Source organism: Glycine soja, chromosome 16 (assembly GCF_004193775.1).
Source record: "Glycine soja cultivar W05 chromosome 16, ASM419377v2, whole genome shotgun sequence".
In the NCBI taxonomy this organism is placed as follows: Eukaryota; Viridiplantae; Streptophyta; class Magnoliopsida; order Fabales; family Fabaceae; genus Glycine; species Glycine soja.
This window is the reverse complement of record NC_041017.1, coordinates 37,246,919-37,257,673: the sequence shown is the minus strand read 5'-3', so window position 1 is coordinate 37,257,673 and position 10,755 is coordinate 37,246,919. Positions and strand designations below refer to the sequence as shown.

Here is a 10,755-nt window from a genome sequence, read left to right as displayed (position 1 = left end):
AATCGTATTTTTCCTATTCTAAAATAGCCGATGCAAGAAGCTTCAATCTCGGAAGTCTCTAAAATTTTTATTTCCTTTCTAGGTGCCACACCATGGTGTCACACGGTGGTGGTGTGATGGTGTTGCATTGTGGTGGGTGGCACGATGGGATCAGAGTTTAAAGCTGGTGGAGTGGTGAGTGACACTGTTATTAAGGATGTTAGAAGTCGAGACAGAGGACGACACAAGATAAAGTGGAGAGTCAACTCACGTTACTAGTTACTTGAGGAAGAAGACATAAGATATTGAGAAATAGTTATTCAACAATACATATACACTCCTAAAATAATAGTTTTAGAATAGTTTTTTTTCCCTATTTTGGAATAGTCAACGCGAAAAGTTTCAAACTCGAAACTCTCTAAAATTGTGATTTTCTTTCTAAGTGTCGTGCACTGGTGGTGTGTGGTGTAACACAATGGGAAGAGTTTAAAATTGGTATAATGGTGGATGACAAAGTTACTAGAGGATGTTCGAAGGTAGAGTAGAGGGTAACATTTATATTACTAGTTATTAGAGGAAGAAGATAGAAGATAGAGAGTGTTGAATATTCAAATGCAATCAACACATTACTAAAAATAAGAGAGAAATTTTGAATAGTTATACGAGGGAGAGAGAAATTTGACTTAATTGTAAAAATTTAGTGTATCATCCTCAAAATCTATTAAAAAAATATTTTACATAAAATTATAACTTTGAATAGTTTGTAAAATGATGGTCAAAATCTATAATCATAAAAATAATTTTTGAATAATTTCTAAAAAAGATTGTAATTTAACCACCTTTAAAAAAAAACTTATTATAACTGTAACAAAATAAAAATAACTTCTACTTTACATAAAATTTCTAAAAATATATATATTTCTTTATATATAACTTCATTACATTTTTTTCAAAAAGCTTAAATAAATGGATCCTAAATTTGAAGAACAAATAATCACTTTAAAAAACTGTTTTGACAAAAAGAAAAATACATACTCGATAATAATATATATTAATGGTCTTCATGGAAACAAAATCATGCATACGTATTATTTATGATTATGACATACAGATCAATTGAACAACAAAGCCTTGATTTGATTCTCCCCACCCCACACATACAATACAATCACAAACCCACAACAATATAATTTAATTTATTTGATGACAATTTTTTCGTACTTCCCCCTTGGACCCTTGTTTGGCATCGAGCATGCTCATCTTCACCATTGCCTGTTGGAAATCCAAGAAAAACAAGGCTTGATTCATTGCATAAGCGTTCACAATGTTCCTGGTTTGTGGGCTGTTGTACAACGTTTGGTCCGATGTGAGAACCCCGTTGTTTGAGACCAAAGCGTTGAAGTAGTGGTTGTCAAAATCGCTCCTCGTGGAGTCAAAGGGTTGCTCAGCAGTGTCACCCGCACTGCATGTCTTGGAGAGTGTCTTCGCAAACTCTGAGTCCACTTGGGTCAGTCTGTTCTTGAATGAAGAACACCTTGCCACTCCTAATGTGTGAGCTCCTGCACAAATCAAAATCTCTATTTACTTTTCATTCCATTTTCTTTTATAAGTAAAACTTAATTATTTTTATCTTATTTAATAATATTATTTTTAAAATATGATTAAGAAATTTGTGTTTAATATCAATTCTAATGAAAAAATAATTTAAAAAAAATGTTTGTACATAATTTAATAAAATTAATTAATTTTTTAATAAGTATGAAATCAGTATTTTTTTTCCTTGAAGGAGAAGGGAGTAATAAAGGATTGTGTGAGGGTGTTATCATCTCTTTTAATCATTGAGTGAAATATTAAGATTTGTAAAGTGATACACTATTTAGATGAATTACAATCTTGTAATTATTTTTGTGACAATAAAATACTTTTTGAGACGATTCTTCTGTAAACGTAAACAAGAATTATGAAATCATGTTAAATTATTATATTTGTTATTATTATTTTTGTATAATCTTTATTCTGTTCTCACTTTATGAGTATGAATAATTTTTTTTTGTGGAGAGTTGATTACCAGCCATACTCATGCAAAATTACTTTTCTCTTGCCAGCTAATTAAGTTCACTAAATTTTAGTAACAAATTAATAATGGGAAGGATTTATTTCATGAATTTTTGTCAATAAATGTGAATTGTTAAATGGTTAGTTTTTATTAGTAAGATTTATTCCATGGATTAATGCATGATTGCAGGCATATCTTGCCAAATCATCTGCTTCAGAACCTTACCTTCACTAAGAGGCAGGGAAATAAAGTTGCAGATTGCTTAGCATCTCTAGCTTTTTCATTATTTGGATCATTGCTGGTTAGAGGAGATCCCAATTCAATTGGACCAAATCATTTCTCTTGATGTAAACTAAGTTATTTCTGTTTATTAACAATATCAGCAAGTTTGATCCTCGAAAAAAACGAGTAGGGAGAATATTCACAATTAATTGGGATAATCCTAATTATGAAGTCCTATCAAAGTTAACCTGCAGAGTGAATGAATTAATCAATTTCTTTGATTTATTTCTTATATACTACACTACAATTTTTTTCCCATCCACCCATTTATGATTGTCTTTTTCATCTGTGCATCAACCAAACAATTAACCATGTTCTAAAACTTCAATTAGTGCGTACTAATTTGGAAACATTTCAGAATTTACTATTTAACACATGGTATGTATGGTTATGTCAGAGTTAATTCTCTTTGACTTATTCGACACATAATAAAAATAGCAAAAACAGAGACATATTATATTACCTGATAGAGCCACCATGTCTCTTGTAGAAAACCCACGTTGTCCGAACATCTTGATGAGCTCAGAAGCATTGAAAATGGGTGCAGGTAGATTGATAGTATCCTCAATTTTGGACCTTGTTCCATCCTTCCTTCCTTTTGGTATGTCATATACAGGACCCCCTGCCTGCACATGTCATAGGTAATAATGACATTAGGTAAAGTTAATTGCAATTATTTAAGAATTTAATTAGCTCCAAAAAGTATTTTATACTATTATTCAATCATAAATTGTTATGAATGATAAAATTTTTAACTTTTATTATTTATTTTTTTGTTGAAAGAAAGATATCTCCATAGTGGAAAGTCATGAGACTAATCCTCGAGACATAAAAATAATCAAGTATGTTTTTTGTCTTCTAATAAAATCTTTTTTATAAGCACGGCCAACGAATTAAACTTATGTCAGCATGTTTAAAGAATCCAATCATCTACCAACTATATTAAACTTTAATGGTATGTTAACTTTTGTCATAGTTTCTACAAAAGTTATATACAAGGCCATTTCTAATTCATTAATTGTGTATTGAAATTGAATTCACCTTTGTGACACCAAAAAAATTTGAAAATAAGGTACACAACAATAAATTTGTAGTAGCTTCATCTTACAAAGAAAACTGCATCTCTAGCAGCCATAGCGACAATATCAGCGCATGAAACCACTCCCGGGCATTGTTTTTCAAGCTCTTCCTTGATGTCATCTATGACTTCATAGCCTCTCAAGCTCAAGTTTGCTGGTGAGTCCTTTTCTGCTGTGTTGTCCTTAGTGGAGTCAATCAGAACTGAACCATCACATCCCTAGTAGACAAAAATAAACCCTTTGTATCACCACACATATATGATCATACTCGTGAAATAATACTTATAAGTTAATAATGTGCAGTTTATAAGTTTAGAAAATGGATGCAAGTTAGTAAGTTTGCCCTTGAAAGACAGACATGGAATCTTCAAAGTTACGTAAATACAGTCATGTCTGCCTTTTCTACATGTGTGCTTATTTAAGTATCTTAGGTTTTTGTATGTTTACTTCAATCATATTTCTCTCCACTCCTTTTTTCTTTGTCAAGAAGCAACAATATTAACATTTATTAAAACCTTGTATATAGAAACACGTGAATGATTTATATTACATCTTTAACATGCACTTCTAACTTGAAGTACAGACAATACACGAGCCCATCAACTTCCCTATGCTAAAGAAATTCAATTTTTTATTAGAAAAATGGAGTAGATAAGGATCAACTTAAAGATCACTAAGTCGCATAGACTCTAATATTGTGTCATGAATCAACATTTCAAAAGTTAATTTAAACTAGGTGAAGACACAAACTATTTTTTTTATCAGCATGACGATACAAATGTTAATTTTTATATTAAACCTCTTAACATTTTTTCATCCATATCTGAGTAAAAGTATGGAGAAATTTATTACATGTTTCAGAATGAAGACCATTATATGTCTATATAGTTCCAACTAATCTCCACTTAACACACTTAATCAAGTTTTACATTTTATATAAAAGATTTAATAAAACTCAGTTACGTATCACACAAAGATTGTCTGAGATTATGATAATTTTGGACCATGTAATAATTTCTTGCAAGTGTGAGTGAGAGATTGTTTGTATAATTAAGAGAGAGAGAGAGAGAATGGACCTCTATGAAACAGTCATGGAAGTGCATTCTAACAAGACCTGCTGCTAGGGTGGGATCATCCTGCAGAGCTGTGTTGACAGTGTTCTTAACAACAGGTTCAGCAATAGGGCAACTCAACAAGTAGTAATTCATGCTCAAGCCACTTGCTCCAAAACTGAAACCACTCACTACTATCATTTCCATAACAAAAAACATTGTCAGCAAATTAGCCATGATCACAATCTTCAAACACTTCAAAGGTGGTTTGCACAACATCTTAATGAAACAAACAGGCTATATATACAGTAAGTACGTGGGGAAAGGATTGAGCTTAGTTTGTAATGTGGCCCAGCAGGAGAATAAAGAAAAAGAACCTTTATATAGTTGGAAAAAGCTGGCACACTTGTTAGAAGAATTCCTCGGATTTAATTAATCTCCTATTCATGGCCTAATCTCTTACAATATTTTTTTTAATTCTCGGAAGACTCTGCAAAAAATTATAAATAAAAATATAAATACTTATGAAGTATGTAGAAAGAACCAACAAAATTGGGCTCAGTTTAGTTATGAAGTATAATGATAGAGATTAGATATTTAATCATGTGAATGGTAATACTCTATTGAGAGAGACAATTTACTTATACACATTAAAAGAATTAATCTCTAACTATTAATTAAAGATACTTTTAATGCACACCAAAATTAATTATTAGAAAGATGCCCGAGAAAAAGATAGAAGATTAGTATAAAAGAAAGATGCATGTCATGGAAAAATTTAAAATTTCTTTGCTTTGATAAATAGGACATGATAGCATCCTTTTTTTTTCTTGAAGTCTATGCTACTACTATAAATACATGATACATTAATATTCATTGGGTTCAAGCTTAATAGGTAAGTAGCGTTCACAAATAAAAAAAGTAGGATTAAGTAATTTAATTAGGATCCAGAATTTTGAAGGGGAAAAAACACCTAAGACTTGCGATGAGTAAAAAGTAAAATTAAAACTTTGGTTATTGTAATATTGTAAGGATAGCTTCACATTCTTTAGTACTATCAAGTTTTAAATTATGGAGAAATAATAGAAAGAGATAATTCTATTCTTGACGTGCACGCGTAGGCGTAACATTCTTGAAAGTGTTTTTTAATAGTATACATTTTTGGTACATATGGGAAATGAAAAACCAAATTAAAGCAGAAGATTTTTAGTAGATGTTTAAGAACAATGCAATTATTTATATTTTTGAAATATTCAAATTTTAGTGCTCACACATATTCAGCGTGACTAATGTAACTAATTATAACAAGGAATGCGTACGTATATTATATTATTATGCAAATGCAAATTAATGATTGAAAATGAGTAGATATTAAAAGAAATTGGACCGGGGGGGGGGGGGTGAATACTTATGAACTATATATGTTTCTCAAATGAGAAATTGTATTTATATATGTAATTTTTTATGAAAAAGATATGAAAAAAGAGAGAAAAATATGAAATAATTTAGATAATTGATATCATGGAAATAAGAAGAAAAAAGACAATGTTATAAAAATACCGTAAAAAATTATTAAATGATAACCCTACTATATTCTCCCGTCTTTAATAAAACATTCTTTTCTCCGTCCTAATAAACTATACTGGATGCATGTTGCTCGCACATGTAAGTTGACGACCCTTATAAGGGGATTTCACCATTAATTTAGTAGTGGAATCTGTATACGAGACTGTAACCTAGCTAGAATAATTCTGCAAAATACTGAAAATCTTTGAAACATGTTGAAACTCAAAACATGCTCTGAAGGTATTAAAGATCGATACATATATCTTTCATCTAGTTATATCTAGATCTTTGCTAAGACTAACACGGGAAAATTAATGATCCTCATATGATCCTGATGTATTTTTTTGAAGATCAGACTGATATATTAAAATAACTAGGGAAAGTGAAATTCCAAATAACATTGTATATAAAATTAATCTACCAAACCATATCTTATCTTAATTAGACTGCCGGCTTATAAATAAATAAATAATCTGGTGAATACGAGCTAGCTAGAGAGGATTAGCATGACATTACAAGGTCAATAGAAAAGCCTAGAAATTGAGCTTCAATAATAATTGAAATCCAAATGTTAATTAAGCTTATAAGTAAAGTTTACTTGCATTGTCAACTCATTATTACTCCATATAACGCGTTGACTTTTGTTGGAAATGGGTCAAATGATCTGAAAACGAAGCAAATTAAAGTGGGTTGGCTAATGGTAGTGCAGCTAGCTGGGTGCCATTTATAGCTAGGGAATGAAGATCGAGTAAATAATTGCAAGTGTAATCTCTTATGTGAAGTGGTGCGAAGCTTAATTAATAGTGCAAAAAAGGTGGCAAGAGTGCATGAAGCATGAAATTTCAACACTGATCATGTTCTTGATAGTGCTTTCAACGCGTCTAAGTTACATATGTTGGGTGATGTTCTCTTCATATCCATCTCCATGTGTGTAGTTAGTTGCGTATCAATTTCCTCTATGTTCAATTGTATAATTTAAATATTTTATATTAATATATATATATATATATATATATATATATATATATCTTTCATTATTTTATTTTGTCTTAAAATATTTATTATTTTTAAAAAAGTTAACAACATATTTTATTAATAATTCATATATTATATCCTTTTTAATTAAGGTAACTTTCTCAAAGAAAAGTATCTTATTGTATTAGTAATTTGTATACTCGATGACTTTTATTTTTATGTAATAGCTTTGACTATCCCCAAGCAAAAGACACTAGACACTAACTTATAAAATTATTATATGGCACCGTTGAAAATTTCGCCACGACTTGTGTCACTGAAAAAAAAGGAATTAAAAGAAATTATATATAATATTAATAATAATTGTGACACATGAATTTAAATTATATTATTTATTGAGATATTAAAAATTAAATAATTTTTACTCAAATAATTTTAAAAAATCTTATACACGCTATAATTTAGTTAAAATTATACTTTTCTTACGATTTTCATAATTTGTAAAAAAATCAAAAAGTTAATTTTTAAAAAATCATATGCAATTTTCATGAAATGGAATATTTGTCGTTTAAATATAATTTATATTATATCCTATCATCATGTCAAAACAAAAATATTATATTCAATTTGTTACATGATGTATACTAAACTCTCAATAGGATTAAAGTTTATCTTGTTATTATCTATTTTATCCACTAAAGGAGTCCTAAAAAGATTAGTTTTATAAAATTCCTCACTCAAATAAGTTTTTAAATTTTGGAAAATTGAAAACTATAAGAAAACTAACCCTTAATATTTTAACATGCTAATCAGAGATCTTAAGAGATTGATTAAGAAATTAAAAAATATTTTATTAGAATACACAAAATTACGTTGCCCAGAACTTTTTTTACATTCTATTGTAATCTTCACAATAAATATTTTTTAATACCTTAATCAATGGGCTAAGGATGCTAATTAGCAACACACTAAAAAAATTTAGCCTCAAAGACAAAGGGTTTGACAAACATTCCGGAAACAATGTCTAACGATGTTTGTCCATCACAACTTGCGAACTCTTTCATAACGCATAAAAACAAATAAATGATCGTAAAAAGACATGAAAATCTTGAAAGGTTGTACAAGTATGAAATAAAAAAACAAAATAAAGTATTTTAATTTCCTTTTTAACAATAAATAATCAAGTTATGTTTTTTTTTATAAAAAATAAAATCACCTGCACGTCCAAAAATTGTTTAACAGCATTAGAACAAGGAAAATAAAACATACCAAAACCAATGACATTATAAACCACTAACACAATCCGAACTGCTCAGCACATGGAGATTTAAATAATAATAATCAATTGATGCTTAAAATACTTGGCACTTTGTAGCAATTTCATAAACTGTTAAGAAACTACAAAAAAATTTAACTAGTCTTTCCCAACAAAGATAAGACACTACAAAAATCTGACCAGGTCTAAGCAAATGAACACTGCATACTAGGTACTCAGGTGCTATGAATTTCTACTCAAGAACAAATAAAACATTTTCAAGCAACAGGGACCTCAATATCAGTTGCCAAAACAGCAGCAGGCCGGGCATATTCTTCCTCTTCCTTGGGGGTGTGGATCGTGACAAGATCAGGAAGGGGAGTTTTAGGACCCTGTTTCCCTTTAGGATCCCAATCAAGCATGATCTTAACCTTGATACCAAGAACACCCTATATATAAGACAGTAAGGAATCAATTAGCATTTAGCACCATCAATCCATGAAGAAAGAAAATGAGCCAACAACATGAAAATCCTAGTGCTAAAAGAAATTCCATCAGTTAACTATGAAGAATAAAAAATCAAACCTGTCTTAGTAGCACATGTCTCACTGCAGAGTCAATGTAATCCTTGACTGGTTGTCCAGAAGAAATCATATATCCATCCTTGAATTTCATGGACTTGGCTCTCTGAGCTCTCAGTTTTCCACTAACAATGACCTGCTCAAGTCAAACAACAATTACAAAAAAACCATTACATAAAACAATACAATAATAGGCCTCCATAAAACAAACCTCGCATCCTTTGGCACCGCTTTCCATCACAAATCTTAAAACACCATAGCAAGCCCTGAAATAAATAGTTTAAGATATATAGAGATTATAATTTTGCCACAGGGATGCAGAAGAATTGTGTTCACACAAATACACAAGGAAAATTTTAAAAGCACCCAGGCCATAAAAACACATTAGTAATGCAAAATATGGAAACACGTTGCTACAGAAACACAGGTCTAAAATAAGGAGCTACCACATATCACCTCAAGGTACCCACTTCCATAAGTTCCATTAAACACCATGGGCAGATTAATCATACCATCTTACATAAGTATACCCAAAACTAAAAAGAAATCCACAGTATATTACAATCAGCCAACAAACAATAAAGTAAGAAGCAAAAACATATATTTTCAGTCTCACAGCATGCAGTAAGCATAAAACAGATTGCAAAGAAGCAGCTATCATGTTGTGATGGCTTCATACAGAATTTTCTCTTTGATTATGGACAAGGTAATTAACAATATGCAAGAGGGGAGCTAGGTCAACGTGGAGGCAAAGTGGCTAGGATGTGGGATTCAATCGTTGTATCATCAAATAGTTCCCAATGTACTTAATACCCAGTTAACATCTAAAGACTAGGTATACACCTATGAACAACAATAGCAAAATTACCAGTTAATAAATTGTTAAATCAAATCAAATAATATAAACAGGTGATCTAGCTTTCACATTAATCTACCTACCATGGTGAAACATAAACATTAAGCAAGTAATGTACAAATTCATAATAACCAAAGCTAGAATCCTTGCCTGATATATAAGAATGCATTAGCAGAGTAATATGTTATACCTGCGAACAGCGAGGCCGCCGAGGAGCTTGTAGCGAAGCGACTCGGCCTGAGCAATGGCACACAAGCCTCTGTTGTTGACCTTCTCAGCATAAAGCTCGACACTGTTTTCGGGGAATTTGAACCTCTTCTGCACCACTGAGGTAAGTTCCCTAATTCTCCTTCCCTTCTCACCTATATATACAATCAAAACAACACAATTTATGAATGAATGAACCAAAATTCGATTCCACAAAAGTAATGGAAGGTTCTAGAAACACACGCACCTAGAACAGCTTGGGTTCTGGTGGCTCTGATGATGATCTCGGTGCGCATCGGCGTAACCCTAACTTCCACGCCGGAGTAACCGTCCTCCGCCAATTCACGAGTCAGAACCTCGTTCAGTTCGGCGAAGAACACTCCGTCCGCAACAAACTACACATTAACGCCATTCAAATGTTCAAATTCACATACACAACAAGAATGAAGAAAAAATAAACACAAATAGAAAATGTTGCTGTTTTCGATTCTCTCTAGCACTTACCTTTCTCTTCTTGCTCATCTGAGACGCCATGTTTGACACTGGAAATGAACGAACGAACGTACGGAACACACGATCTGATTCTGCTCCAAACACAGTGTGAGTGAAACAAAGCAACTAACTGGTAAGTGGTAGAAACCCTAATGCTTATAATTATAATAGGGTTTTGGATTGGGCCGATTCTACTCCCTTCTTTGGGATTAAGGCATAATAAAATAGCAGCCTTAAAAAAATGTATGAAATTGATTTATTTATTTTTTAGCAAAGAATTTCTTTTTTAAAAAAAAAAAGCTTATTAAAGGTGGCTTTACTATGTATAAAAAAAATGGGGACTTTAGTTGACATATTTTTTTATATAGAAAAATT

General features: G+C 31.1%; 2 protein-coding genes across 2 annotated transcripts; both read right to left on the bottom strand.

The window, feature by feature from the left end:
- Nucleotides 1-1,045: 1,045 nt before the first annotated feature.
- Nucleotides 1,046-4,756, bottom strand: LOC114390356 (peroxidase 47-like). Its single transcript, XM_028351077.1, has 4 exons — nt 4,473-4,756; nt 3,426-3,614; nt 2,781-2,943; nt 1,046-1,538 (listed from the first exon to the last, which is right to left on the bottom strand). The coding sequence occupies exons 1-4, from the start codon at nt 4,725-4,727 to the stop codon at nt 1,171-1,173; spliced, it is 975 nt and encodes a 324-aa protein (XP_028206878.1). The 5' UTR covers nt 4,728-4,756; the 3' UTR covers nt 1,046-1,170.
- A 3,553-nt stretch (nt 4,757-8,309) lies between these two features.
- On the bottom strand, nt 8,310-10,551 carry LOC114390499 (40S ribosomal protein S3-3). The gene is made up of 6 exons (XM_028351235.1): nt 10,393-10,551; nt 10,136-10,283; nt 9,872-10,043; nt 9,037-9,091; nt 8,830-8,961; nt 8,310-8,693 (listed from the first exon to the last, which is right to left on the bottom strand). Exons 1-6 carry the CDS (start codon nt 10,420-10,422, stop codon nt 8,523-8,525), a joined length of 708 nt encoding a protein of 235 aa, XP_028207036.1. The 5' UTR covers nt 10,423-10,551; the 3' UTR covers nt 8,310-8,522.
- Nucleotides 10,552-10,755: the final 204 nt, after the last annotated feature.

What these genes read in the sequence shown, in the direction of transcription:
- LOC114390356 (XM_028351077.1), bottom strand. Translation starts at nt 4,727, where the DNA reads ATGTTGTGCAAACCACCTTTGAAGTGTTTGAAGATTGTGATCATGGCT. An exon ending in TCCATGACTGTTTCATAGAG is followed by an intron (nt 3,615 to 4,472) that starts GTCCATTCTCTC and finishes TTTGTCTACTAG; the next exon opens with GGATGTGATGGTTCAGTTCT. An exon ending in AGACATGGTGGCTCTATCAG is followed by an intron (nt 1,539 to 2,780) that starts GTAATATAATAT and finishes TGATTTGTGCAG; the next exon opens with GAGCTCACACATTAGGAGTG.
- LOC114390499 (XM_028351235.1), bottom strand. Translation starts at nt 10,422, where the DNA reads ATGGCGTCTCAGATGAGCAAGAAGAGAAAG. An exon ending in CAGAACCCAAGCTGTTCTAG is followed by an intron (nt 10,044 to 10,135) that starts GTGCGTGTGTTT and finishes TTGTATATATAG; the next exon opens with GTGAGAAGGGAAGGAGAATT. An exon ending in GACATGTGCTACTAAGACAG is followed by an intron (nt 8,694 to 8,829) that starts GTTTGATTTTTT and finishes TCTTATATATAG; the next exon opens with GGTGTTCTTGGTATCAAGGT.